The sequence below is a fragment of the Oryctolagus cuniculus genome, chromosome 21, assembly GCF_051225735.1.
Source record: "Oryctolagus cuniculus isolate XC-2025 breed Fujian yellow rabbit chromosome 21, ASM5122573v1, whole genome shotgun sequence".
Lineage (NCBI taxonomy): Eukaryota > Metazoa > Chordata > Mammalia > Lagomorpha > Leporidae > Oryctolagus > Oryctolagus cuniculus.
Genome location: NC_142887.1, coordinates 9,123,363 through 9,150,900, shown reverse-complemented (window position 1 = coordinate 9,150,900; position 27,538 = coordinate 9,123,363). Strand labels below are relative to the sequence as shown.

At 59.3% G+C, this 27,538-nt stretch overlaps 1 protein-coding gene across 3 annotated transcripts; it reads left to right on the top strand.

Annotated features, from left to right (window-relative positions):
* The first annotated feature begins 1,743 nt into the window (after window positions 1–1,743).
* BRI3BP (BRI3 binding protein) lies at window positions 1,744–27,538 on the top strand. 3 transcript variants are annotated; one of them, XM_089323496.1, is made up of 3 exons: window positions 1,744–2,089; window positions 15,814–15,916; window positions 16,215–18,275. In XM_089323496.1, exons 1-3 carry the CDS (start codon window positions 1,883–1,885, stop codon window positions 16,622–16,624), a joined length of 720 nt encoding a protein of 239 aa, XP_089179622.1. In that variant the 5' UTR covers window positions 1,744–1,882; the 3' UTR covers window positions 16,625–18,275. The 3 variants fall into 3 exon arrangements, with proteins under 3 accessions (XP_089179622.1, XP_089179623.1, XP_051694742.1); XM_089323497.1 differs by lacking the exon at window positions 16,215–18,275 and adding an exon at window positions 18,282–19,318 and having other exon boundaries at window positions 1,745–2,089; XM_051838782.3 differs by lacking the exon at window positions 16,215–18,275 and adding an exon at window positions 23,542–27,538 and having other exon boundaries at window positions 1,749–2,089.

Genomic DNA, 27,538 nt, shown 5'->3' with positions numbered 1-27,538 from the left:
GCCTGCGTCCCCCTGATGGGAGTAGCTGGGTTCGAACCTTTTCCCGTTCCAGCTTCCTGCTAGTAAAGACCTTGACCCAGGGTGCCGGTTATTGTGAGCTCATTTGTGAACTCCTGGAGAGCTGCCACACGATTTTTTGTATTTTCTGTAGGTTCTGTTCTATTACCTCAAAATTCACTGACCACAAACACCACCAAAAAAAGTCCCACGATGCGAACAGGCAGTTCACAGAGGAGTACACCCAGCCGCCAGGGGACCTGTGGAAACCTGATGGGGAATCCAGGGGTTGCAAATTTAAAGACAAAATAGTTCACTCTTTGGGTTAGCAAAAATTAAGTTTTATTTTTCTGGTTGTCTCATGATTCAGGATGTCTAGGGAAGGGAAAGTTTCTACCCTGTAAAGGTTTGATAATTGAGTCTATGAAATAAACGGACAGGAGACAAACTCAGAAGAACCATTCTAACTGCACGGAAACAAACATCCAGGAGCCGGCAAAACACGGTACCCAAGAGTGTGAGGCAAGAGAGGGCGCGGCGGCACTGGCAGCGAATCCCACACGGCTCACGCCACTGGGCTCGCGTTTTAGAAGATGCTCAGGAAAACCTAACACTGAACTCAGCGGGGACCGGAGCACCAGGACTCGGACCCAGTCTGAGTCAGATTCAAAATAAATAAATAAATAAATAATTATAGGGGCCGGTGCTGCGGTGCAGCGGTGCAGCGGGTTACAGCCCTGGCCCGAAGCACCGGCATCCCATGTGGGCGCCAGTTCGAGTCCCGGCTGCTCCTCTTCCAACCCAGCTCTCTGCTATGTCCTGGGAGAGCAGTGGGGGATAGTCCAAGTCCTGCACCCGGCCCCTGCACCCGCGTGGGAGGCCCAGAGGAGGCTCCCGGCTTTAGATGGCGCAGCTCCGGCCGTTGTGGCCATCTGGAGTGAACCAGCGGATGGAAGACCTCTCGCTCGCTCCTCTCTCTGTAACTCTGCCTTTCGAATAAATAAACCTGAAGTGATTAATAATAATAATAATAAAAAGCCCTTTACTGTCACCGGTGAACGAAGCAGCTCCCACTCGAGGCTGATTATCTGCTGACACCGGAAGCAAATGGATCCCTCGTGTCCACTAGCAACAGGAGAGGCCGGACTCAAGTTTCACAGCATGGGGGCATCGGGGCTGGCCACGGCCAGAGTGGACACACACACACACACACACACACACACACACACAGCAGAGGGGCGCCTGCGCTCAAGATCCGTTCCCCGAAGGCGGAGGAACAGGCGCCGGCCATGGGGGCGCCCGCGGAGGGCCCCTCGGGCCGCGCTGTCCCTCCAGGGCTCTGGGTGGGGGCCTCCCGGGCCCCTCAGAGGCCAGCCAGGTCCTGGCGCTGCCCGAAGTGACCACGACTCGGTCACACCCGGCGGCCTCGCTGGCCCCCGCACCCGCTCGGGTTCTAATCCCCGGGAAGACCCTCCCGTCCCAGCGGCTCCGGACCTCCGTCGGCTCGGGAAGGGCGCGTCTGGGGGCAGTGCTGTGCCCCCTCGCCCCATTCCGCCCTGCTGAGCCGGCTCCGAGTTCTGCAGGCGCGGGGCGCTCTCCGCAGCGAACCCAGTCTCCCCGGCCGCCAGACGCCCCCCGGCCCCGGGGCGGCTTCCGGGAGGGTGGGGGCGGGGCGCGGCGTGGGCAGGGCCGGCCCCGTGGGGGCGGGGCGCGGCGTGGGCAGGGCCGGCGCCCGTGCGCGCGGGGCGGGGCGGGGCGGGCGGGAGGCGCGGCGGCGGCGGCGGCGGCCGGAGGAGCGACGCGCGGCCCCCGAGCGCGCCCACGCCATCCCCGCACGCGGTCCTCGACCCGCTCGGCGACCCCGCAGCCGACCCCGCGGCCGAGCATGGGCGCGCGCTCCTCGGCCGGGCCCCGCGCCCGGGCCGGGCTCCTGCCGCCGCTGCTGCTGCTGCTGCTGCTGCTCGGGCCGCTGGCGCAGGGGGCGCGGGGCCGCGGCGGCGCCGAGAAGAACAGCTACCGCCGCACGGTCAACACCTTCTCGCAGAGCGTCGGCAGCCTGTTCGGCGAGGACAACGTGCGCGCCGCGCAGAAGGTGGGCGCTGGGCCCGCGCCCGCGGTCACCTTGCGGGGCCGCCCCGCACCTGGCGCCCGGTGGTGGTGGCGGTGGGGGGTGGGGGGTGGGGGTGCCCGGGGCCGGCCTGGGTCGCGCGCGGCCTCCGGAGCCGGCGGTCCGGCGGGGCGCGGGGCGAGGGGCCCAGGCCTGCCGACCGGGGCCGGGTCGCAGGGCCGCGGGGTGGCCTCTCCCGGCGCCCGGCTTCTCCTTGGACTTTGGCCCGGAGGGCGGCGCTGACGCCGGCCGCGCTGCGTTTCATTCATTCGCGGCGTTGAATGGGCCCCACTGTGAGCCAGGCGCCGGCCGCGCGCCCCGGCCTCCCGGCGTCTTCCGGCCTCGCGCGCGCCCCGGCGACCCTCGTGGCGGGGCCGCTCGAGCGCCTTCCGGGCGCGGGGCTTCCACCTGCAGCCGCGCTTGCTTTGAGGCTGCGCGGGAGCCCGCGAGCTCTCCCCGCTGCCGCCCCGGCGCGGAGAAAGGGGAAGTCGGGGGCCAGGGGGGCGGTGCGTGCCCGCGCCCTGCTCCCCGCTACTGCTTCGCTGGCAGTTGGCCCTGGGGTCTTGAAGTGGAGAGAAGTTTGGGCTGGGGTCTCTGCCCCCTGGAAAGCCGGTGGCGCCAGGCCAGTGGCTTCGCTTCTTCGAGCTCCGTGTCTTTATCTGGTGAACGGCTCCGTTATGAGGCTGCAGTTGGAGGAGTTGGTACCTTCCTGGCTCACTGTGGCAGCCAGTTAGTGCCAGCTGTTGGCTCAGGCCAGGGTGCAAATCCACGAGGCACGGCCTTGCTGGAGAACTCTGCAGGGTTAAAGTTTTCTCATCCTTGAGATGGAGCGGCGGGGGTGGGGAGCCCACTGACACCCAGGACAGGGCAGGGGTGGGGTGGGGAACCCACAAACACCCAGGTCAGTGCAGGGCAGGGGTGGGGTGGGGAACCCTCTAACACCCAGGGCAGGGCAGGCGTTTGGCCAAGTGGGTAGCACACGCGCTGGAGCGCCCGGGTTCCTTACCCAGCTCTGCTCCACGCCGGCTTCCTGGCACGGCAGACCCCGGGAGGCAGCCATGGTGGCCCAAGTGGTTGGGTCCCTGCTGCCCACCCCAGAGACCTGGACTGGATTCGCAAGTCCAGGCCCAGCCCCCACTGTTTAAGGCATTTGGAGGACTGAATCAGGGTGAGATCTCTCTGTCTCTCTGCCCGTCGAAAACTAATTTTAAAAATGTTTAACATTTTTTAATTAAACAGTTTATTCAGTTTTTAAAATTTCTGTGTGAAAGAACATTTCCGTGTGCTGCTTTACTCCCCAATGCCTGCAGCAGTTAGCCGCTGGGCCAGGCCGGAGCTGGGCCCGCTCACCCACTGGCCGCCCGCTGCTGCCTTCCCAGGTGCATTAGCCGGAGCTGGCTGGGAGCGTGAGTATCCCTGACTTGAACTAGCACTCCAGTGTGGGATGTGGGGCCTTAACCTGCTGGACCGCGATTGGTTGTTTGAAAAGCAGATCAGATTGGCTGATGTTCCGAGTGGCTGCCGGGAAAAGCAGGTGAATCGGTCAGCAATGCTGAGCTCTGACCGACCTGCCCCGGGTGTGTCTCCCACCTAGGAAGCGGTGCAAGGCCAGAGGAGAGAGCTGTTTGTCCTTAGCCGGGGCAGGAAGGAGAGAGACCCAACACAGAACACCCTGGTGCCAGAAGGTTGCCCTGGGTCTCTCTGACTTCACGCTGCCTTGCCTGGCCTGTTTAAAGGCGGAAATCTTTGCTTTATTTTTTATTTTTTTAAAGATATATTTATTTATCTGAAAGAGAGAGAGAGAAGGGGAGGCAGAGAGAGAGGTCTTCCATCCACTGGTTCACTCCCCAGTTGGCCACAACGGCCGGACCTGTGCCAATCCGAAGCCAGGAGCCAGGAGCTTTTTCCGGGTCTCCCACAGGGGTACAGGGGCCCAAGGACTTGAGTCATCTTCTGCTTTCCCAGGCCATTAGCAGAGAGCTGGATCAGAACTGGAGCAGCCTGGTCTCACACCGGTGCCCATATGGGATGCAGGCACTGCAGGCGGCAGCTTTAGCCGCTACGCCACAGCACTGGGCCGAAATCTTTTGTTTCAGAACAGAAAGGAGGTCTGCCTTTTTCCTGCAGGGCAAGCACAGGGGCGGGTGTCTCAGCTCACAGCTCCGCGGGAGGGTGTAAGCCACAGACGTGACACGCGCACCGGGTGCTGAAGGACCTTTGTGTGTCCTGGGGTCAGAGCTCTTGCTGATGTGTGGACGGTGCCGACCACTTCTCTCCCTTAGCACGACAGGCAACAGGCCTGCTTCCATTTTACAGATGAGAAAACCGAGGCCACAGCGTGGTGGAGGGGTGGGTTCAGAGGGAATGGCAGTCAGGGAGAGTTTGAACCCAGGCAGGGTGCGCGTGGAGCCAGTGGCTCCACCGATCCTCCAGACGGTAAAGCGTCTGGAACGAGGCCGCCCTGGCTGTATTTCCCGCCGAGTGTGGCTGGGGCAGGCTCCGCGTGGGGGAGACTGGTGTGTTAATTTTAATTGAGGGAAAACTGGGTCTGCCTGGGTTTCCTGATTATAGCCAGCCCTGCTTTGTGGGTTGTGAGGTTTGGCGGTGCTTAAAGAGACACCCCGTATTCTAATTAGGACTTGGCTCAAACCCGGGGCCTCGTGTCCCGAGCATGGGCCTTGCTGACCACTAGAAGTGGGTCTGAATCCAGCTCTGCCGCTCATTGTCTGCGAGCGTGGGCCTGTTGCTCTGCCTCTGCGTCTCACGTGTGCACAGGAGATGAACGGGGGTTCACTGTGCTTGCTGAGTCGTGCAGAACCAGGCACTGTGTGATTAAATATTTATGGACAACAGGAACTGCATTCAGTCGTTCATTTAAAAGTTACCAAGCACCTGGTGCGGGAGCGCTCATAGCACTGCTTGTCCTGGTAGCCAAAAAGTGGAGCCAGCCCAGGTGCCCGGCAGTGGGTGAACGGGCCCGCCACTCAGTGGAGTGCGGTTCAGCCAGGAAAAAGGATTTGTGCTGACACATGGATGAACCTTGCAAAAGTGAACGCAGCCACGGATCGTGTGACTCCGTGTGTGTGCCACACCGAGAAGAGGAGAGGCGGCGAGAGCATTTGCTGGGGGCAGGGGGTGCGGTTTGTTCCTGCTTAGCTGATTTGGGGTGATGGTCACCCCACATTGGGAACGCGCACAATGTCACTGCACTGTGTGCTCTGGGGTGGCTGACGTGCAAGTCATGTTATGTGCGTTTCTCCACAATTAAAAACATTAGGCCAGCGCCGTGGCTCACTAGGCTAATCCTCCGCCTTGCGGCACTGGCACACCGGGTTCTAGTCCCGGTCGGGGTGCCGGATTCTGTCCCGGTTGCCCCTCTTCCAGGTCAGCTCTCTGCTGTGGCCAGGGAGTGCAGTGGAGGATGGCCCAAGTACTTGGGCCCTGCACCCCATGGGAGACCAGGAGAAGCACCTGGCTCCTGCCATCGGATCAGCGCGGTGCGCCGGCCGCAGCAAGCTGGCCGCGGCGGCCATTGGAGGGTGAACCACCGGCAAAGGAAGACCTTTCTCTTTCTCTCTCTCTCTCTCTCTCTCTCTCTCTCTCTCTCTCTCTCACTGTCCACTCTGCCTGTCAAAAAAAAAAGGCATTACACCTGCTGTACGTGGCGCTCAAGCTGGACCAGGTGGTCCCTCCCAGGGGGCCTCCATGGTGGGGTCGTGGCAGGTGAACGGGCAGTGATAAGCTGCACATGCGAAGGTGACATGGTTGTTTGCCTACGGTGAGTGGGCCCGGCACTGTTCTGCGAGAGGTTTGGCTGTTTTCACCTCCGTTTGCAGGTGAGGAGGTCGAGGCATAGAAAGATTGAATCTCTTGCCCACGGTTCTGCCGATGAGCGGTGGGGAGCCGGCAACGTGTGTCCTTGGAGCCTTTGCAGACCTGAGAGTAGCTGGGAGAGTGGAGTCCAGCGAGTGACCCAGGCAGGGGCTGGGGAGAGCACACTGGGCAGATGGAGCAGTCAGAGCAGAGGCCCCGGGGTGGGGATTGGCCTGGCCTGGGCCGGGTGTGCGGGGGAAGAGGCGGTCGGGTCACTCAGGACTTACGGTTTGGCACACCCGACGTGCTGATAATGCCAGAGCTAAGAAGACAGGACAGGGGAGGACAGGGATGCAGGGGCCTGGGCGTGGAGGAAGTCACAGGACAGTGGGGCAAGGTTCACAGGGGGTGGCATTTGCCGTTGGGCCCATGGGCTGGGGACTTCCTGAACGGCGCGCTGAGAAACGGGCTTCTTCCTCCTTGCTCACAGTTGCTTGGAAAATGATTTCGAATAGATGAGAAGGGCGGCTGTCAGTCTGGCCGTCGCTAACCGCCACCCCCAGCAGCGAAAACATGCACACGGGTCCTGCTTCGCTGGGTTTTTTTTTTTTTTTTTTTTGGACAGGCAGAGTGGGCAGTGAGAGAGAGAGACAGAGAAAGGTCTTTTTCCGTTGGTTCACCCTCCAATGGCCACTGTGGCTGGCCAGGTGCTTCTCCTGGTCTCCCATGGGGTGCAGGGCCCAAGCACTTGGGCCATCCTCCACTGCACTCCCGGGCCACAGCAGAGAGCTGGCCTGGAAGAGGGGCAGCCGGGACTAGAACCCGGTGTGCCGGTGCCGCAGGCGGAAGATTAGCCTAGTGAGCCGTGGCGCACACACACACACATACACACACACACCCGGTTTGGGTTTTTGTTTATTTTGTGCCTCCTTAGCTCTTGGGACGGCACGGAGCTTGGCTCCGTTCTTTCTCCAAGGCTACCAAGACCAGGTGGCTGTGAGGGGGCACGGCAGTTGGTTCCACCCCTGACGTTGACCTTTGGCCTGTCTTTGCCAGTGCTCAGGGGACCACAGTGGAGGTCTTTCTGTAGACATTGTGCTGCGTGCACATGGACAGTTTCATCTGTAAATTGGTAAGAATGGAGCTGCTGAGTCAAAGCCTCTGTACATATTAATTTTTTTTAAATGAGACTGTTTATGTGAAAGGCAGAGAGAAGATCGTCCTCCTGCTGGTTTACTCCCCAAACGGCTGTGACAGGCCTGGCTGAAACCCACACAGTGGCAAGGGCCCAAGCAGTTGGGTCAACTTCTGCTGCCTTCTCAAACGTGTGGGCAGGGAGCCGGGACTCGAACCCATGCTAGGGTATGGGATCCAGGTGTCACAGGTGGGGCTTAGCCTGCTGCGCCACGATGCTGGCCATCTATTTTTGATTGAAGTATAATGTGTGCACTTCCCTGCATGTGCACCAGTCTGCAGCGTAATGGAACACCCCATAGCACGCTTATCACACACGGGGCACGCTTATCACCGGCGTGCCAATCCAGATGGGCTGTCTCAGCTCCCGGAAGGTCCTTGCTGCTACCCTGTGGTCACTGCTCCCCGATAGCCAACAACTTAGATTGAGTTTTGTCTGCCTGTGTCCTCTTCGGGGTTCTCTCCAGACTGCTCTGAGCGGAAGTGGGGGCTGCTCCCCAAACCCTGCCAGGGAGGCTTCCTGCAGAGTTGCATCCACTGAAGAGTCCAGCGGTGTTTATTTCTGGAAACTGCTTTGTTTGCTTTGCCATTCTCCTGAGCTACTGATTCATTCTCGCTCTCTCTCTCTCTCTCTCTCCAAGATTTATTTACTTACTCGAAAGGCAGAGTGACAGGGAGTAAGAGGGAAGAAAGAAAGAGAGCTTCCACCCGCTGGTTCATTCCCCAAATGGCCATGAGGGCCAGGGCTGGGCCAGGCCGGAGCCAGGAGCTGCGTCTGGGTCTCCCACGTGGGTGCAGGGGCCCAAGCGCGAGGGCCATCTGCACGGCTTTCCCAGACACGTGGGCAGGGAGTTCATCAGAAGCAGGGCAGCCAGGACTCGAGCCGGCGCCCTGACGGGGGCCCCGGTGTCCTAGACGGAGACTTGGCCTGCTGCGCCAGGCCGGCCCTTCCTTTTTAAGACACTTGTGGTTTTGCTGCTGGGGGGGAGGGAGCATCTTGAGCACAAACGCCGTTGCCACTCCCCGCTCTGGGTTAGCAGCGTTGCCCTTGATTGCCTGCGCGCACTGCTGCCCCGCGGTGCCGCCTCTCTGTTCGGAAACCTTCACGTTGCCCTTGATTGCCTGCGCACACTGCTGCCCCACGGTGCCGCCTCTCTGTTCAGACATCTTCACGTCACCAGAAAGTAGAGGCCGGGGCAGCCAGAAACCCTCCACCTGGCCTCACCGGCTCCTCGCGCGTCTCTGCAAGCTTGTTTTTCTTTTTCTCTACGAACATACCGCACAAGTACTTTTTTTTTTTTTTTTTTTTTTGACTGAGCCATCTCATAGTAAGTGCCGGACATCTCACTAAGTTGTATTCCATAGCCCGTATTCAAATTTTTTAAAAACCTGAGAGTTTTTTTTTTTTCTTTAATGTCAGGGTTTCTCGTTGCATTTGATTTTTTTTAGAGATTTACTTTATTTATTTGAAAGAGTTACAGAGAAAGGTAGAGTCAGAGACAGAGAGGTCTTCCATTTGTGGGGTCACTCCCCAAATGATCCGATGCCAGGAGCCAGGAGGTTTTTCTGGGTCTCGTGTTCAGGGGCCTGAGCACTTGGGCCATCCTCCACTGCTTTCCCAGGCCATGGCAGAGAGCTGGATTGCAAGAGGAGCAGCCGGGACATGAACTGGCGCCCACATGGGATGCTGGCACTGCAACAGAGGCCTAGCCCACAATGCCACTGCACCTACCCCTTCATTTTATTTGAAAGGTTAGTGAGATACAGATCCTCCACCTGTCAGTTCACTACTCAAACGCCAGCTGCGGCTGGACCAGGCTAATACCAGGAGCCTAGAACTCTATCTGGGTCTCCTCACTGGTAGCAGGGACCTTGGGCCCTCATGGTGCCTTCTCCCTGCCGGCATTCACACATGATCCACACGCGTGTTGCTTTGTACTTCCATGTGCTCTCCAGCTGCCTGGAACCCTGCACCTGCGGAACCTTAGCCCTCTCTGGCTTGCTCATCGAGGCACGCTTCCCCTACAGCCTGGCTCTCCTCAGGGTTGGTTTGCGTGGGCCTGGGAAGTTCACACCCAGGAAGGCCTTGGCCCTGCCCTTGGCCTTGTGGCAGGAGGGGCCTGATGCAGTCCCCAGCTGGAGCGATCCCGTCCCGTCCTGCGGCAGTGGCTGGGCTTTGTTTCCCTAAGGCTGCAGGCCCCTACATTTGCCCATCTGCCCTCATTTTCATGTGCAAGTGGCTGTCCACACACACAGGCGGGGAGGGAGCTCTGTGTCGCTACTGTTCTGGCTGCTCCAGCCCCTCATTAGAAGACTTTTGGCCTTGAGTAGTGTTGTGTTTTTTTTTTTTTTTTTTCAGAGTTAGACAGTGAGAGAGAAGACAGAGAGAGAGTTATAGACAGAGAGAGACAGAGAGAAAGGTCTTCCGTCCGTTGGTTCACTCCCCTAATGGCCACTAGGGCCTGCGTGCTGTGCTGATCCGAAGCCAGGAGCCGGGTACTTCCCCCCGGTCTCCCATGCGGGTGCAGGGGCCCAAGCACTTGGGCCATCCTCCACTGCCCTCCCAGGCCATAGCAGAGAGCTGGACTGGAAGAGAAGCAACCGGGACTAGTAAGTACCTGGTGCCCCAACTGGGACTAGAACCCAGGGTGCCGGCGCCACAGGCAGAGGATTAGCCAAGTGAGCCACGGCGAGCCACGGCGCTGGCCAAGTAGTGTTTTAAAGCTGATCTAAGACGTGGTAGGTGGTTCACCCTGGAATATTTCAGTCTGCATTTTTGCCAAAAGTTTTGTAAAAATCAAAACCATAATACTGGGGCTGGCGCTGTGGTGTAGTGGATAAAGCTGTTGCCTGTGATGGCGGCATCCCATGTGGTTGCTGGTTCGAGTCCTGGCTGCTCTACTTCTGATCCAGCTCCCTGCTGATGGCCCGGGGAAAGCAGCAGAAGATGGCACAAGTGTTTGGGCCCCTGCACCCACATGGGAGACCAGGAAGAAGCTGCTGGCTCCTGGCTGCAGATCCGCCCAGCTCCAGCGCTTGTGGCCATCTGGGGAGTAAACCAGTGGATGGAAGACCTCTCTCTGTGTCTTTCCTTCTGTATCTGATGCTTTGCCTTTCAAACAAATAACAAAATCTTTAAAAAATAAACCACAATGCCATCATCACACTTACAATGCCTGAGTGTCTAACCCGACTCCATTTTCCTGACAGGTTTTTTTTTTTTTTTTTTTTGTAAAATTGCGATCCAAAGTCTACACGTTGTATTGAATTGATGGTCTTTTAAATTCATTTCTTTTAAGATTTATGTATTTGTTTGAAGGCAAAGTGACGGAGGGGGGAGAGAGGGAGGGAGGGAGAGAGAGAGATTGTGCATTCACTGCTTCTCTCCTTAAATGCCTGCAGCAGCCAGGGCTGGGCCAGGCCAAAACTAGGAACTTAGAACTCCATCCAGGTCTCCCACATGGGTGACAGGGACCTGAGGGCTTGGGCCATCCTCTTCTGTTTTCCCAGGCGCATTAGCAGGGAGCTGAGTGGGAAGTGGAGCGGTAGGCACTGGAGCCGACACTCGGATGCTGACCTTGCAGGCTGTGGCTTAACCTGCTGCTGTGCCACGTTGCTGGCCCCACGTTATGGTTTGTTTGTTGTTTTAAAATTATATTGATCTAAGAAACAGACCTGCCGTTTGCTAGTTCTCTCATCCAGTGCCCGCAGTGGCCCTGGACCAGGCTGAGCCAAAGCTGGGAGCCAGGAACTCGATCCAGGTGTCCCTGTGGTGGCAGGGACCGAGCCACTTGAGGTTTTACCTGCTGCCCCCAGGCTCTGCTTTAGCAGGAAGCTGGAGTCGGGAGTGGAGCTGGGGATTACAACAGGGCACTCTGATGGGGAACACGGGCTTAAACGCTAGGCCGTTACTCAGTCCGTACTGCATTGCAGTTTTCTTGGCTTTTCCCTGATAGCATTTTCCATCCCAGATGGCGTCCACGATGCTGTGTGACGTCGACCTGGAGTCGTCCTGGCTCCCTGGGCTCCTTGTGTGGGTGACCCTGGCAGTCTTGGGGAGCACAGGTCCGGGGTGCTGCAGGCTGCCTCGTGGGCATTTGTCTAGTGGAATGGGGCGAGGGAGGAAGAGCACAGGGGTCAGGCACCCTTCTCATCGCGTCCCATCGCTGCCCGGGCAGCCGATTCCTTCTCATCGCGCCCCATCGCTGGCCGGGCAGCTGATTCCTCATCGCAACCCGTCGCTGGCCTGCAGCCGATTCCTTCTCATCGCGTCCCGTCGCTGGCCTGCAGCCGATTCCTTCTCATCGCGTCCCGTCGCTGGCCGTGCGCTCAACTTAAACGGCTTTGAGTGTTTGTGCTGCTTGCCCTCTGTCAGGTGGGGAGACCCAGCCTCTGCCTGTAGAGCGCACCCTGGTGGCTGCCTCTGGAAGCCTGATCCGAGTCTGCGCCGCTGCCTGACTGGGCGGCACCCGCCCCCGGCCCCTTCCCCGGCAGAGCCAGCTGTGCTGAGTGGTTCGGATGTGAACAGCAGAACTGCGTGATCACGCCGGCCTCAGGTCCGGGCTGAGCAGGCGGCTGGGTTGGCTTCGCCCGGGCTGCTGCTCGGCTCGCTGGCGACTGCTGCTCCCTGCGTCTTCACGGGTCAACCCTCTGCAGACGCCTGTACCCCCGCCTCTTCTCGGGACACCCCCGTCTTCACTTCATCGCCTCCGTACAGACCCGGTCTCCGAGCCCAGCCGTGGAGGGACACGGTTCAGCCGTGCCATTCCCCTCAGGGCTCCTGTGTCTCAGCTGGCGGCAGGGCCAACCCCACACGGACCTGCAGATTCGAGGTTCTGCCCGGATCCATCCTCGCCTCCCTGCCCTTGGAGGGGGGGCAGTGCTTCCCCCCGGGAAAGAGCCTCTGCCCTGGATCTGCTCCCGCCGTGCCTGCCAGGTGCAGGGGGCTGCAGCACCTGCTTGCAGGCTCGAGTCCCGGGGAAGGCGTAGCCAGGGCGACCTCGCGGCCACTCGGGACAGCAGCTCCGTGCTTTGGGCAGTTGCTGTGTGCTGGGCTCCGGGCCGAGGTCCTCACAGGCTCTGACTTTGACTCCTTTCTCATCCCATTTCCCAGCTGAGAAAACTGAGGAAGTGGGTTGGACAGTGAGAGCAGTAAGGGCGCGCCTTCCCCGCAGACCTGCCCCTCGGGCCCTTCCTGGGGCAGCTGGTGCCGTGGACGCGGCTGCCGGCCCCTCCTCGTACAGCCTTCCTTTTGCCTCCATTTGGACAAGTGGCAGACATGGCTGTGTGCTGACAAACGTGGCCCAGTCGCCTGTACTCTAGAGGTTGTAGCAGTGCGGGTGTGGCGTCACTCTGCCGTCCTCGTCACCACCTCGGTCCATGTCCCTGAGCCTGTCGATTCATTGTACCCGTTTTCAAACTTCCTATCAAAAAGCATAACATGGATGCATTCTGGAATGTATTTCTTTTTTAAAGATCTATTTATTTGAAAGGAGAGTTACAGAGAGAGGGGGTGAGATCTTCCATCCTCTGGTTTGCTCCCCAAATGGTGGCATCAACCAGGGTTGGCCAGGCTCTCCATCCGGGTCTCCCACTTGGGTAGCAGGGGCCCAAGCACTTGGGCCATCAACTGCTGCCTTCCCAGTCACATTAGCAAGGAGCTGGATTGGAAGCAGAGCAGGTGGGACTCGAACTTGTGCTCATGTGACGCCGGCCTCACAGGCAGAAGTTAACTCGCGAGGCTGCAGGCTGGCTCCTCTGCGGTGTGTGTCTGCACCTGGCATTATTTTAGGTACTTTTCTGTGTTGCCGTGAGGCAGCCGTCTGTTAGGTGAGCAGACTGCTGTCTCGCGTGTCCTCCATTGCCTAGTGTGTTTGGGTTTCTCAGTTTCTTTGTATGCAGTGTACACAGGGGTGCTCTGAATGAACCTGGGGTGTGCAACCTGGGGTGTGCATCAGCGTCGCGCGAGGGCTGTGAAAACAGCCCACCCCCACCTCCCGGCGCCCGAAGCTGCATGACCAGGGTGGGGGGGGGCTGAGAGCCTGCATTGCGCATGAGCTCCGCTCCCGGGGGGGGGGGACCTCGCTCAGCTTCGGGAAGCCTTTGCCTTGTGCTTCTGCTTCTGACGCCCACGGGTGTTGTGCACCCCCCCACGGAGCGCGGGGTCACCTATTCTTTCTCCTGGTCTGTGGGCTTCCGCCCGGCTTCCTCATCATGGTGGTCTGTGTTTTAGTTTCTTGTGTCCGCTTTTTAGAGTGTGCAGTCCAGGGGTTGGCACTTGGTGCAGATGCTCACGACGCCTGCGCCCATGTCAGAGTGCCTGGGTTCAAGTCCCGGCTCTGCTTCCAAGTCCAGCTTCCTGCACTGGCCGGCTCAAGCAGTTGGGTCCCTGCCGTCCGTGCGAGAGACCTGGATTGAGTTCTGGTCTCCTGACCCAGCCCCTACTGACGCGGGCACGGGGGCGTGAACCCCTGCAGATGGGGGCTTTCTCTCTGTCTCTTTCTGTCTCTCTGCCTTTTGTATTTTTGAAGTCTTTGACTGAATGGATTTTAGTTTATTCAACCAAGTTGTGCCGCCGTCGCCACAATTTCAGGACATTCTCATCCCCTCACAAAGATACCCGCAGCCACCCCAGCCGCTGGCAGCCCTGCTCCGCTTTCTGTCCGTTTGCCGAGTCTGGGTGTTCCGCGGGGACACGCATTGACAGCTGGCCTTGCGTGTCTGCCGTCTCTCGTTTGGCATCGCCTTTTCAGAGTCACCCGTGGCGTGGCATGAATCAGAGTCCCATCGTGCAGCTGGAGCCGTGTTTCTCCGTTGGTGGGTGGGGTCCACGTGGTCCTTAGGGGCACACGTCCCTGAGTGCCTGCAGCTGGACGATGTCTCACGGCCGATGTCCCTGCAGGAGGCTCAGGGTCAGTGCTTCTGCTAGAATCTGAGCTGCCAGTGGGAGTCTCAGAGGTTCGCTCTGTGCTCTGCATTTCACACGAGTGTCCCATCTGACGCGAGAGCTGACTGCATGAAGTGGGCACACGAGCTAACTGCGTGAAGTGGGCGCGTGAGCTAACTGCATGAAGTGGGCGTGTGAGCTAACCGCGTGAAGTGGGCACGCGAGGTAACCGCATGAAGTGGACGTGTGAGCTAACTGCATGAAGTGGGCACGCGAGGTAACCGCTTGAAGTGGGCACGCGAGGTAACCGCATGAAGTGGACGTGTGAGCTAACTGCGTGAAGTGGGCACGTGAGGTAACCGCATGAAGTGGACGTGTGAGCTAACTGCATGAAGTGGGCACGCGAGGTAACCGCATGAAGTGGGCGTGTGAGCTAACTGCGTGAAGTGGGCACGCGAGGTAACCGCATGAAGTGGGCGTGTGAGCTAACTGCGTGAAGTGGGCACGCAAGGCAACTGCATGAAGTGGGCGCGCGAGCTAACTGCATGAAGTGGGTGCTGTTAGCCCGCTTGTCAGCTGTCGCTCTGTGCTCTGCATTTCACACGAATGTCCCATCTGACACGCGAGGTAACCGCCTGAAGTGGGCGCTGTTAGCCCGCTTGTTAGCTGCAGTCCCAGAGGGCTTCAGAATATTTAATATCCACAGCCCCATTTCATCAGAGGCAGAGCGGGGATTTTTTTTTTTAATATTTATTTATTTGAAAGGCAGAGTGACAGAGGAGAACTCTGCTATCCTCGGTTCACTCCCCCAGTGGTTACAGGAGCTGGCACTGGTCCAGGCCAAAGCCAGGAGCTGGGAACTCCGTCCATGCTTCTCCTACTGGCTTGCAGGAATCTGATAGTGGGCCATCCTCTGCTGCCTTCCAGCTGCGTTAGCAGGGGCGGGCACTGTGGCGTAGCAGACTGAGCCTCCGCCTGTGGTGCCGGCATCCCGTATGGGCACCGGTTCAAGTCCCGGATGCTCCTATTCCAATCCAGCTCTCTGCTATGGCCTGGAAAGCTGTGGGAGATGGCCCAAGTGCTTGGGCCCCTGCACCCGCATGGGAGACCCAGAAGCTGCTTCTGGCTCCTGACTTCGGATCAGCTCAGCTCAGCTCTGACCATTGTGGCCATTTGGGGAGTGAACCAGCAGATGGAAGACCTTTCTCTCTGTCTCTCCTTCTCTCTGTCTGTAACTCTACATCTCAAATAAATAAAGAAAATCTTAAAAAAAAAAAAAAAAAAAGCAAAGCAGCTGGTACTCACACTGGCAGTCTGATGTGGGAGGCACAGCTCAGTCGGGCGGCCTCACCTGCTGGACCACAGCGCCCCCTCCAGAGCTGGGATTGGAACCCAGGCAGTGAGCTGCCCGGCCACAGTGCTAGCTCAGAGGTGGTTGGCTCTGCTGGCCGCGTGGTTCAGCCCCAACACCCCTGTCCTGGAGGAACCGTCTGGCCAGGGGATGTCATTGAAAATGCTGTGACCAGTTCTCCCCAAGGTGGCTACCTTCCACACCTGAGCCGGTGTGTGTGCACGTGGGCGCCTCTGGATCGCAGTCTGATAGCACAAGGTGGGGCATCCTAGGTGTCTGTCTGTAGGGGACGGCACAGCTACAGGCATGCATGTTTAAACAGAAGGGAGCAGCTCTGTCCGCGTGAGGTTGAGCGGCTGTCGGTGGGGACAATGTGTCTGCGATCCCACTCCTGAGCTGCTGCGCCCCCGGGAAGGCGCGGAGGAGTGGCGGGTCGCCAGAGTGACCCTTTTCTTGTCTCCGCAGTTCCTGGCCAGGCTGACCGAGAGGTTCGTCTTGGGGGTGGATATGCTTGTGGAGACGTTGTGGAAAGTGTGGACAGAGCTCTTGGACGTCCTGGGACTTGACGGTAGGTGTGGGTCGTTCCTGTAAGGTGCTGTTTGATTCTGGTCATCCATGAGGTCTGGAGCCGGTACCCTTGGTGGGTGGTCCAGGAGGAGGTTGGCGGAGGGCGAGGCGGTGGGCATTTGTTGTTGTGATAGTTGTACAGAGACAAGGCCCACCAGAGCTGCAGTTTCCCAGAAACTGCGGTGAGGGGTAGGGGTCCCCAGGAGGCCACCCTACTACAGGCGTGGTGCTCCGATGAAATGGATCCCTCAAGCCAGCATAGTTATTTAGGGATTTCATAGAGAATGGTTCACTCCCAGAATCCTCAGAAGGGCTGAAGCGGCACTTGGCCCTGGACACCGCCAAACTGGTTTGCCGGGGCTGCCGCCGCTGGGCTCGTTCCAGGGCGTACAGCTTCAGCCGTGAACCGAGCACCAGGAAGCCTCTGCCGGCAGCACAGAACTGGACTCCACATGCCGCTGCAGGACCCCCGAGGTTTCTGGACGCATGCGTGCCAGGGGAGCAGGAGGGTGGCCCCTGCCTCGCTCACTTTCCAAAGCCCCAGTACGGGGGCAGCTCCAGGGCGGGGCCCAGTCTGTCCAGCGCCTTGCTCCCGGGGGTGCTGGGCGACGTGGTCCTGGGAGGCTGGCTGGAGGGAGTGGGAATGGAAGCTGCGGGCAGTCGACCACACCCTCCGCGTGATGCAGATCGATCGCCGGGTGCAAGCTGATCTGTGTGTAGCCGAGAGGGCTGGTGCAGTTTAACCGCGGCGGGCACTGTCCCGCCCTCCTCGGACTCCTGGGAGGAGATGGACACTGGTCTTGGTGGGTGGTGGGGCAGAGGCAGGGAGGTAGCCTGGTTCTGGCCACCTTCGCACCCTCCCTCCGAGGTGGCCTGGCGGTATCCCTACCTGACCACGGGGCAGGGTTGGTGGCATGGCCTCAGGGTTCCATGAGTGACAGCTCCAGGTGTGCCCAGAGATGTTGCCCCTTTTTGTCCCAAGAGTCTCAGCGCGTCCCTCTGCCTGCCTTTGTCCCAGCATGCCCCATGCTCTTCCAGGTGGACAGGAGTTCCCAGAGTGGCCCTTCTGCTCTCCTTCTCTCCCCAGGGCCAAGGCCACTCTGTGCACTTGGCCTGCCCAGGTGGGCTCTCTTCCCAGCTCCACCACCCTGGTCCAGGCTGCCGCTTCTGTTGCTAAGAAGTCTGTGGCGGCCTCCTACTCAGGGTCCCCGAGACCAGCTCCACCTCCAGGTCTGGTGAGTCCCCAGAGGGACTGAGCCGACAGCGTGCCCGTAGCTGTGTGTTGTTACGTCAGAAGGACACTGCCAAGTGCAAAGGTGTGACGGGCGAAGTTCCAAGAGACCAGCTCTCCCCTCGGGGTCATGCAGGACGCGTGAAATTCCTCCAGCGGTGAGCTGTGACGACCTGTGTGGGCTTCTGTCTGCTCGGAACGCTTGTGGGAGACCCGGCACGCAGGGTTCCTGTCCGGCTGGATGGGAGTTCAGCAGCAGCTGTGTAGGTGCCCGTCTTTGGCAGGCTGCGCCCTTGCCCGGCTTGGTGCCTGGCACACAGCCCCCTTGCCAGACGAGCAGGATGTGGGTCCCGCTGTAGCCAGTCATGGGTTGAAGTTGTGTCCATGTCTGAAGCCCCGGGACCTGTGAGTGGCCTTCTTGGGGACAGGATCGAGTTCACTGAGCTCCTCCTGCATTTGGGTGGATCCTAAATCCACTGCCCACGGTCCTTCTACAAAGTGGGAAATTCGCACACAGAGACACAAAGAAATAGAGAGAAGACGGCTGTCTGGAGAGAGAGGCAGAGGCCGCAGCGATGCAGCCTTGAGGCCGGGCACCCCTGTGTAGGTGGCAGGAGGGCTCCTCCCCCAGCCTGCAGATCAGCCCTGGCCTGCCGCCCTGGATCCCCGCCTCTGGCCTTCAGGGCTGTGGGGAAGGAATTGGTGGTGTTTGCAGCCCCCGGCGTGTGTGGTTTTGCGTGGCAGCCGCAGGACACTCACGCAGCCGTGCTGCCTGCAGACTCCCGGTGCCCCTGTGGGTCCTGGACACCCCCATTCTGCAGATGCGCACTGGCTGAAGGCCACAGCGGGGTGTGGTGCACTTGCTGTTTGTTGTCGCCCCTCAGCCCTGGGGGACCCATTTCCAGCCTTGAGTTTGTTGGGTTCAACTTTCGAGAGGCCTCTCCTGCTCAGGATGTCTCCCTGCTCAGGGTGAGGATTGGAGGCTGCGGTGTGGTCAATCGGGAGGGTGCTGTGTGGCCCTCAGCCCCTCCTGGGACTTGGCTGAGTCAACACAGGGCCTGGATGCAGCAATTGCACGCAATCCACTTCCACGGGCCCAGATCATTCCACTTCCAGTGTTTCCATCTGCGACCAGTGAACCCCGGAGAAGCAAAGCTGACTGCAAGGAGCTGCGTGCAGCTGAGGGCGAGACAGCAGCGCGGGAGCAGCCTCCTGACTGCGGACGGGACCTGAACCGAGCAAGCGTGTGCCTGTTCTTCATGAGAGCTGCTGGCACATCCCGGGGCTGAAACAACCCAGCTTGCATGTCGTGGTCTCCCCGTTGTCCGTGCTGCGTGAGCTCAAAGCGTCAGAAGGCCTGGGGGATGTGTGTCTTGGGCAGGGAATCGTATACCAGAGTTACAGATTTGGCAGAAAAGGTTCCAGTGAGCAGCAGGCTCAAGTTTCCTCCTTCAGAATTTTTTGGGGTGTTGGTTAAAGCGTCAAGTGCTGGGCCAGCATTGTGGTGCAACAATTAAGCCGCCCCTTGTGATGTTGGCATCCCCGTATCGGAGTGCTGGCTGCTCTGCTTCTGGTCCCTGCCAGTGCACCTGGGAAGGCAACAGAAGGTGACCCAAGTCCTTGGGCACCTGCCACCATGTGGGAGACCTGGGTGGAGTTCCTGGCTCCAGGCTTCAGCCTGGTCCAGCGCCAGCTATTGTGGCCATTTGGGGAGCAAACCAGCAGATGGAAGACTTCTCTTTATCTTTCCCTCTCTCTCTGTTGCTCTACCTTTCAAATAATTAATCTTTTTAAATAAAAAAGATGTCCGGCGCTCAGTGTGGGTATGCACGGGCACAGCCGTCGTCCTCTAGCTCTGCTGCCCCAAAGACTTTTCTGGAAGGGGAGCACTGGGAGTCAGAAGGGTGAGTTAGAGCCTCCCGCCTTCACCGGCTGGCGGCCTTCCTCGGAAGCCTGCGAGGCCTTCCGCACGGAAGGGGAAGATAGGCACACTGCTGCCAGGGTAGGCCAGCCAAGGTGGGTGCCGGGCACAGCCACACCCCGGCCCTTCCTGTCCCAGTGCCCCCGGGCAGGTGCCTTCACGTGGAAAGTGCTTCTTCCCTCACCGGCGTGTGGGGTGGACTGAGCCACGTGTGCCACGTGTGCACGTGGAGGGGACACTGGGGTCGGGGGCCACGTGTGCACGTGGAGGGGACACTGGGGTCGGGGGGGGCACGTGTGCACGTGGAGGGGACACTGGATCAGGAGGGCCACGTGTGCACGTGGAGGGGACACTGGGGTCAGGGGGGCCATGTGTGCACGTGGAGGGGACACTGGAGTCAGGGGGGCCACGTGTGCACGTGGAGGGGACATTGGGGTCGGGGGGCCACGTGTGCACGTGGAGGGGACACTGGGGTCAGGGGGCCACGTGTGCACGTGGAGGGGACACTGGGGTCGGGGGGGCCATGTGTGCACGTGGAGGGGACACTGGGGTCAGGGGGGCCACGTGTGCACGGGAGGGGACACGGGTCGGGGCCACGTGTGCATGTGGAGGGGACACTGGGGTCGGGGGGGCCACGTGTGCACGTGGAGGGGACACTGGGGTCAGGAGGGCCATGTGTGCACGTGGAGGGGACACTGGGGTCAGGGGGGCCATGTGTGCACGTGGAGGGGACACTGGGGTCAGGGGGGCCACGTGTGCACGGGAGGGGACACGGGTCGGGGCCACGTGTGCATGTGGAGGGGACACTGGGGTCGGGGGGGGCCACGTGTGCACGTGGAGGGGACACTGGGGTCGGGGGGGCCACGTGTGCATGTGGAGGGGACACTGGATCAGGGGGGCCACGTGTGCATGTGGAGGGGACACTGGGGTCGGGGGGGCCACGTGTGCACGGGAGGGGACACTGGATCAGGGGGCCACGTGTGCACGGGAGGGGACGCAGTCCACCCGGAACCGCCCTGCAGAAAGACAGCAGAAGGTTGGGGCAGACCTGCTTCTCAGCTTGGGCTGGGCAGATGTCCCTCCCCACCTGTGTGGGTCTCTGGGTCCCCGAGACCCCTTGGATTCGGTAGTTTTGTATCGGGGACACAGAGGTGATAAATTTTGATCACCCTGGATTTAAGCAGCCTCCTCCTAACATCCCATCCGTGTCTCTCTGCCTTGTCGGTGTGTGACTCCAGATGACGTGTGGCTGGCATTGTGTGAGTTCACGCAGGTGTGAGGATGCGGTCTCTGCCGAGAGGCCGGCGAGTGTGTGAACGGAAGCACCACTGCTGTGCTCACTGCCGCCGGCTTCGCGTTGGGAAAGAGTGGTTTTCATGAAAACGTGCTCATCTGCGGGACCTGCCGCCTTCGGCAGCCTGGGCGGCTAGAGCAAATCCACGACCTCTAGGCAGCAGGCGTTTCTTTCCCACAGTCCTGGAGGTGCTGTAAGGACACCTCCCAGCGTCCGCCGTGGTGGAAGCGGTGACGGCTGGAGGGGCCGCTTCCATGGGCACCAATCCCGTGCCCCTTTCATGGCCACCACCTCCCAGACCCCACCCCTAGGTGTCAGCAAGTGTTAGTTTCTGCGTCAGCTGCGGTGGGCAGAGCCCGTAGGAGCAGAAGCTCTCGAGGGTCTTCGGAACTGTGTGTTCTTTAAGAGTGTGGAAGGGGACTGGCACTGTGGCGCAGTGGGTTAACCCCGCTGCCTGCGATGCCGACATCAGGCGCACTAGTTCCAGTCCTGGCTGCTCTGCTTCTGATCCGGCATGTGGGGTGGACTGAGCCACGTGTGCTCTCTGCTAATGCACCTAAGAAAGCAGAGGAAGATGGCCAAGGGCTTGGGTCCCTGCACCCACGTGGAGACTTGGATGGAGATCTAGGCTTCTGGCTTTGGCCTGGCCTGGCCCTCCCATTGTGGCTATTTGGGGAGTGAACCAGCAGATGGAAAAATCTCTGTGTGTAACTCTGCCTTTGAAATATGCATATTAATATATATTTCAAATACATTTATTAATAAAGTATATATACTTTAAAGGCAGTAAAGCAAACCTAAGACCTAAAGGTTTGGGCCTGCTGGTGGACGGTGCACGCGCTCGGGGTCTCACTCACCTTTCCCTCGCTAACCGCCACCACGAGGAAGCAGTCAGGTAAACAGAGTGAAGTGCTGCTAGCGAATCAACCCGGAGAAGCACGGCTCCAGAACTTGCCTGCCCGGGCCCTCGTCAGCGCCTGGGTGAGAGCGGAGGCCGACGTGGGGCGTGGGCTCAGGTCCTGCTGTGGCACGCGGACACAGCTGCACATGTGTTTCCGGGTCGCTGGGAGACTCAGGCTGCCGTGGGACTGGCAACATGGCCGGGTGCGGTGCTGGTGCCCTGGTTCTGCGGACGATGCCGCTGTCGTTCGAGGTGCATGATGGACTCCACGTGCGCCTGCAACCTGCGGGTGGACGTGAACACGGGAAGCGGGACGCGGCCGAGGCCCACAGTCGTGTGGCCCTCCGGCTTCGGTGGGAACGCTTGGATTTGACTGTTCTTTCAGCGTTTCCGTGGAGATTTCCCATACAGAACGCGCTGCTCCATTCACTCCGGTCTTCTGTTCTTAAGATCGATTGATTTATTTGAAAGGTAGTGAGTGAGTGAGCGAGTGCTTCCATCCGCTGGTTCACTCCCCAGAGGGCCACAATAGCTAGGGCTGGGCCAGGCTGAAGCCAGGAGCCAGGGGCTCCACGCAGGGCTCACGTACTTGGGCCGCTGCCTTCCTTGGCCTTCCCAGCTGCAGTAGCTGGGAGTCGGATCAGAGGCGCAGTAGCTGGGGCTCCAACTGGAGCTCTGACGTGGGAGGCAGGAATCCCAAGTGATGGCTGTACCCATTGGGCCACAGCACTGGCCCCGCCCTCTTTTTTTTTTTTTTTTAATCAGTATCTATATAAGAGGAAGAGTTAGAGAGGGAGAGACCAGAGAGACAGGTCTCCCGTCTGCTGGTTCACTCCCCAGATGGCTGCAATGGCCAAAGCTAGGCAGATCCAAAGCCAGGACAGGAGCTTCTGGGTCTCCTATGTGGGTGCAGGGGCCCAAGCACTTGGGCCATCTTCTTCTGCCTTCCCAGGCCAGAGCAGGGAAGAGGAGAAGCCGCGACTTGAACTTGTGCCCATATGGGATGCTGGCACTCTAGATGGAGGCTTAACCTATTTTTTTAAGATTGATTTATTTATTTGAAAGAGTTACAGAGAGAGAAAAAGGGAGGCAGAGAGAGAGGGAGAGAGGTCTTCATCCGCTGGTTCACTCCCCAATTGGCCACAACAGCCAGAGCTGGGCTGATCCAAAGCCAGGAGCTTCCTCTGGGTCTCCCACGTGGGTGCAGGGACCCAAGGACTTGGCCACCTTCCACTGCTTTCCCAGGCCACAGCAGGGAGCTGGATCAGAAGTGGAGCAGCTGGGACTCGAACCAGAGCCCATATGGGATGCCAGCACTGCAGGCGGTGGCTTTCCCCGCTACGTCATAGCGCCGGCCCTGGAGCCTTGACCTGTTACCACAGCGCCTACCCCTCGCCCTCCGTTTCTGACATGGAGCTCCATGAGCGGGTACTGGTTAGGGTTGGGTTCAGATTGAATAGCAGACGGAGCTAACAGTGGTTTACGTGAGCGGGAAGCTTAGTTCTGTTATGTGGACGCTCACAGGAAGGTGGCGAGCAGATGTGCTGGCTCTGAGGCACATTGTCCTAAGGACCACGGCACCCTCCACGCTGTCCGTTCCCTTAGGGCCCGGGGCGGGGGGGGGGGCTGTGCAGCTCTGGCTGTTGCACCATGTTCCTGTTACTTGTAGGGAAGGACCCTCAGCTGGCACAGAACACTGCCTCATGCCTGTCCTTGGCCAGAACTGACTGACGTAGCTGCAAGGGAAGCTCCACCCCAAACGGGACGATTATTGCCTTGGGAGTTGGCGGACAGTTTGGTGGCTGCCCTGTGTTGTCTCAGCTTTCCGTGATGGGGACGACACTCTCAGTCCCTCGAGGTGTTGCTGGGGCCGTCCCTCCCTCCCTCCCTCCCTTCTTTATGATTGATTGATTGATTTGAAAGGCAGAGAGAGAGATCTTCCATCTGCTGGTTCATTCCCCAAATGGCTGCAATGGCCCAAACTGGGCCAGGCTGAAGCTGAGAGCCTGGAACTCCATCTGGGTCTCCCATGTGGGTGCAGGGGCCCCAGCACTTGGGCCTTCCTCTGCTGCTCTCCCAGGTGCATTAGCAGGGAGCTGGATCAGAAGTGGAGCAGCCAGGACTTGAACCACATGGGATGCCAGCATCACAGGTGGCAGCCTAACCAGAACTGTGCCACGACGCCGGCCCCACCAGGGCCCTGTAGGCCCAGCGCCGGCTTGGAGAGATCCCTGAGTCCCATGTGAGTGACCGCCCTGCTTCTCTCTTCTGTCCCGCAGTCTCCAACCTGTCCCAGTACTTCAGTCCGGCCTCGGTGGCCAACAGCCCTGCCCGTGCCCTGCTGCTGGTGGGCGTGGTCCTCCTGGCCTACTGGTTCCTGTCTCTCACCCTGGGCTGCACCTTCAGCGTCCTGCACCTGCTGTTCGGCCGCTTCTTCTGGATCGTGCGGGTCGTCCTGTTCTCCATGTCGTGCGTGTACATCCTGCACAAGTACGAGGGCGAGCCCGAGAGCGCCGTGCTGCCGCTCTGCTTCGTCGTGGCCGTCTACTTCATGACCGGGCCCATGGGCTTGTACTGGCGCGGCAGCCCCAGCGGCCCCGGCGGCCCCGGCAGCCCCGGCGTGGAGGAGAAGCTGGAGCACCTGGAGAACCAGGTCCGGCTGCTCAACATCCGCCTCAACCGGGTGCTGGAGAGCCTGGACCGCAACAAGGACAAATGAAGGTCGGCCGGCCGCCTGGGTCCTCTTCCACCAGCGCGGGCTCTCGGAAAACCAAAAAGGAAGAAAAAAAAATAGCAACAACCCTAAACACTCTTAATAAACACTGCTGAGCGAGACGGTGGCACTTTGGGAGGGTGTGAGGAGGGCGTCTGTCTGACGCCACGCCACGTGTCGGCAGCGGGAGGAACATTTTTTAAACAAAGGCTGTAACCATATTAGTTGTACAGTCAGAGAGATTTATCTGTGCATAGAGCATAATGTTACTTTTTCAAGCATTTAAATACATCTTTTGTAAGGCTTTTTTAATGCGGGCAGATGGAGTGAAGTTTATTAAGACTGTACGCTGAGGGGAGAGTGTGCTGCCGCGTGTTTCGGGAAGGTCCCGGCGCGGTTGCCTCCGAGCGTGTGGACAGGCGGGTGAGGTCAGCGCGCGCGTTCTCAGGTTCCAAAGTGGAGCTGTGTTTTCCAGGTCCTTGGTTGCTGTTGACTTTGCAGATGTGCACACTTTGGCCTGAGGATAAAACACCCTCTCTCGGGTCCTAGCCGGCCCCGCCAGGCCCTGCAAAGCCCCGCTCCATTATCCTCGGGGAGGCCCGAGGTCCATTTTCCTCTGTCCTCGGGTGTATTTTAACCTCCACATTCCCGAAAGGAAAATGCAAGGACGGGGCTGGGACACATCTCTGGGCCTGATGCCGAGAGCCGGGGAGGTGTTGAAGCCCCAGCGCCTGCTGGCCGACTCCCGGCTGTGGTCTGCGCGGGAACGCTGCGCCCTCAGCTGCTTCGTTTGCTTGGTTTGGTTGTGGTTGACCCGGGACTCCTGGCCTTTGCTTGCTGCTCACAAAGCAGCCTGGGGTCATCAGGAGATCCTGGTGTCAACGCATGCTCTGTGCTTTTGGTCTGCAGAGCGCTGTGTCCTCGTTTGAGGTCATCTCTGGGTCCACGGTGGGTGGACAGTTGTGTGGGTCCCAGGCCGGGGAGCTTCGGGGAAGATGGGCCCTTGCTGGGATCTCACTGGGATCTCACTGGGAAGGGAGCTGGCTTTTGCAGGAGGCGGTTTCGCAGGCTGCTGGGGATGGCACCTGTCCCCCAGAGCCCTCCTGCGGATTCGCACGGACCCCTGTCAGATCTGGGGGCGCTCAGACCTCACGGTCGCCCAGGCGTCAGCCTGAAGGTTTAGCTGTCTGCCAGCTCTTGGGTAGCTTGTGTGTGAAGTTGTGTTTCAGGAAAAAGATGTCTGGAGCTTGTATTTCTAAGGTGCACATCACGGGACCCAGTCTCTCCTGCGTCCGGGTCTCCCTGTTCTCCAGGGTTGCCTGGCTGAGCCTTTATCCTGGACTCTGGATGGAAGCCATTCCAGTCTTGTCGTTAGACTCACAGCCAATCCACGTTGGCACAGGTGTGAGCGACGTCCGTCCTTCCCTGCGACCGGCTGTGCCACCTTTAGGTGCCGAAACGCGGCCAGGGGAACACCAGCACCCTGCACCGCGCCAGGGAGCCGGGCCCTTGCCCTGCCTCCTCCCTTGTGGCCACAGGGAGATGCCTGGTGGTGAAACCGTCCTGGGCTGGGTGTGGCCTCCCCTCTGCTCTCCCTCCCCGGCTTCCCCCGGGCGTGCAGGGCACTGAGCTCGCCAGGCGCAGACGGCCGTCAGCAGTTGGCTAAGGATGGACCCTGGAGCCCCTCCCGTTTTGGTTGCACTCGGGGGACAGCGGCGTCCTCGCTAGGGGGAACTGGTGACGCCGGAGCACTTGAGCTGAGCGCATTATCTGGAGTTCTCATCGATGCCCTCGATGCCAGCTGCGAAACGTTTTTAGCGATTTTTAATACACAGATTCCACTTTTGTTCAGGAAAATTCTTGGCCCCAAATAGTTTGGGGTTTTTTCTTGGTTTATTTCTCCATCCCACAGAAGCTTTGTAGGGCATTTGGCCTCCCCTCGCCATCTCTCTTTTCTCACTTTTGTATGTGGAAAAATGTATTTTTGTACACATTTCTCATACCTGGAAGAGAAACTTGTAATCTTCAGGGCTGGAGGGTCGGCTAGAGCTGTGCTTCACGGGGTGTGATCCCAGACATTCCGGTGACAGTCGCTGGGGATCCGTTACCATGCTTCGATGTCTTCAGTTTCATGGTGTTGGCGTCCCCAGGCGCCAGTATCCCAGGAGCTAGCCTGTAGGGTGGGAGACGTGGCCGGGCAGAGCCCTGGGTGTGTGCGGGCCTGGGGGGTCGCCGGGAGCCACGCTGCAATCCCTGGCGTCTTGTCTTCACGCCTCTGCCGGGAATCGCTCCTGAAGCCACAGCATCGCGACAGCAGGCCTTGTGCGTCGTGCTGGGCTCTTCATCAGAGGGGTGACCGAGGGCCGGCGCCCAGAGGCGAATGCCACCGGGGAGGTTTTCACAGGGGGCCACGCAGGCGCTGTGCGGGGTGCAGGCTGGGGTCTGTCGTCGGGAGAGTTACAACGCGACTCGCAGGCCCAGGAGGGCTGCCATGAAGGCGTGGCGGAAGCCCTGTGCTCACCGGTGGGGCTGTCACTCAGCAGACCTCAGGAGAGGTGGAGCGTGACAGATGTCGGGCAGACGGCGCAGCCTCTGAAGATGCGGCTGACGCTGCTCCTTGCTGGTGGGAACCCTGAATCCCTGCTTGGGGTGGGCTTCGTGGTGACAGCAGCCTCGCGGCTGCCACCTGCTGACGGATGTAACCAGAGCCAGCTGGTGGCAGGGGGCAGCAGGAGTTCCCAGGGCTCCTCCCAGCTTTTACCCAGAAGCGCGTCACCAGTTTGAGTGTAGACGTTCTGGTCTCCTCGTGTGAGTGACAGAACGACACAGACGTATGTTGCAGCGGGACCCTTACAGTTCGCCCTGGACGACGCCCGGCGTGCCAGGCGCAGCTTCTGGCGGGAAGGCCCGGCTTTGTTCCGACACTGGACTCTGTGCTTTGCTCCTCACTGGGTTTCGACACCAGGATCTGCAGTGGTACCGGCTTCTCGTGGTGGCACGAGCTGACTGTCGTTTGCATCGTCCACGGGGAACCCGTGGCGGCTCACGGCGTCATCGACCCTGTGTTCCGATGCCCTCTGTGCAGGGTCGGAGGTCGCGCCGTGTCACTGTAACATCCACACGTGCGTCCTGCGTGGTGCTGTTGCTCCCGGGTGATGGCACCGGGATTAGCACACGCTTCTAGGCCAGCAAAGCAGCTATCTCCCTCGACTGGCATCACCCTGTGAGGTGAGGCACCTTGTCAAGAGCGCATTCACGATTCCACTCGTATTCGTGCTTTGGGTTATACATTTTATATAGCGTTAATTGGACGCTGTAGATCTGTTTGGTTTGAACACAGTGGTGTTTGTGCTTTTTAGTTCTATTTGGGAGACTGATTCTACAAGAACCTTAGACATTAATGTATTGGGCTTAGAATCATTTTTTTTTTTTGCAGTATCTACAATCTTATTTATTAAATCACTGGACTTGGTGTTATGTAGAGATATTTGTAGATTGATTTCAGAACAGAATTAGAATATTGTGGAAATTACGGCTTAATAAACGTTTGTTGTAATTTTGTT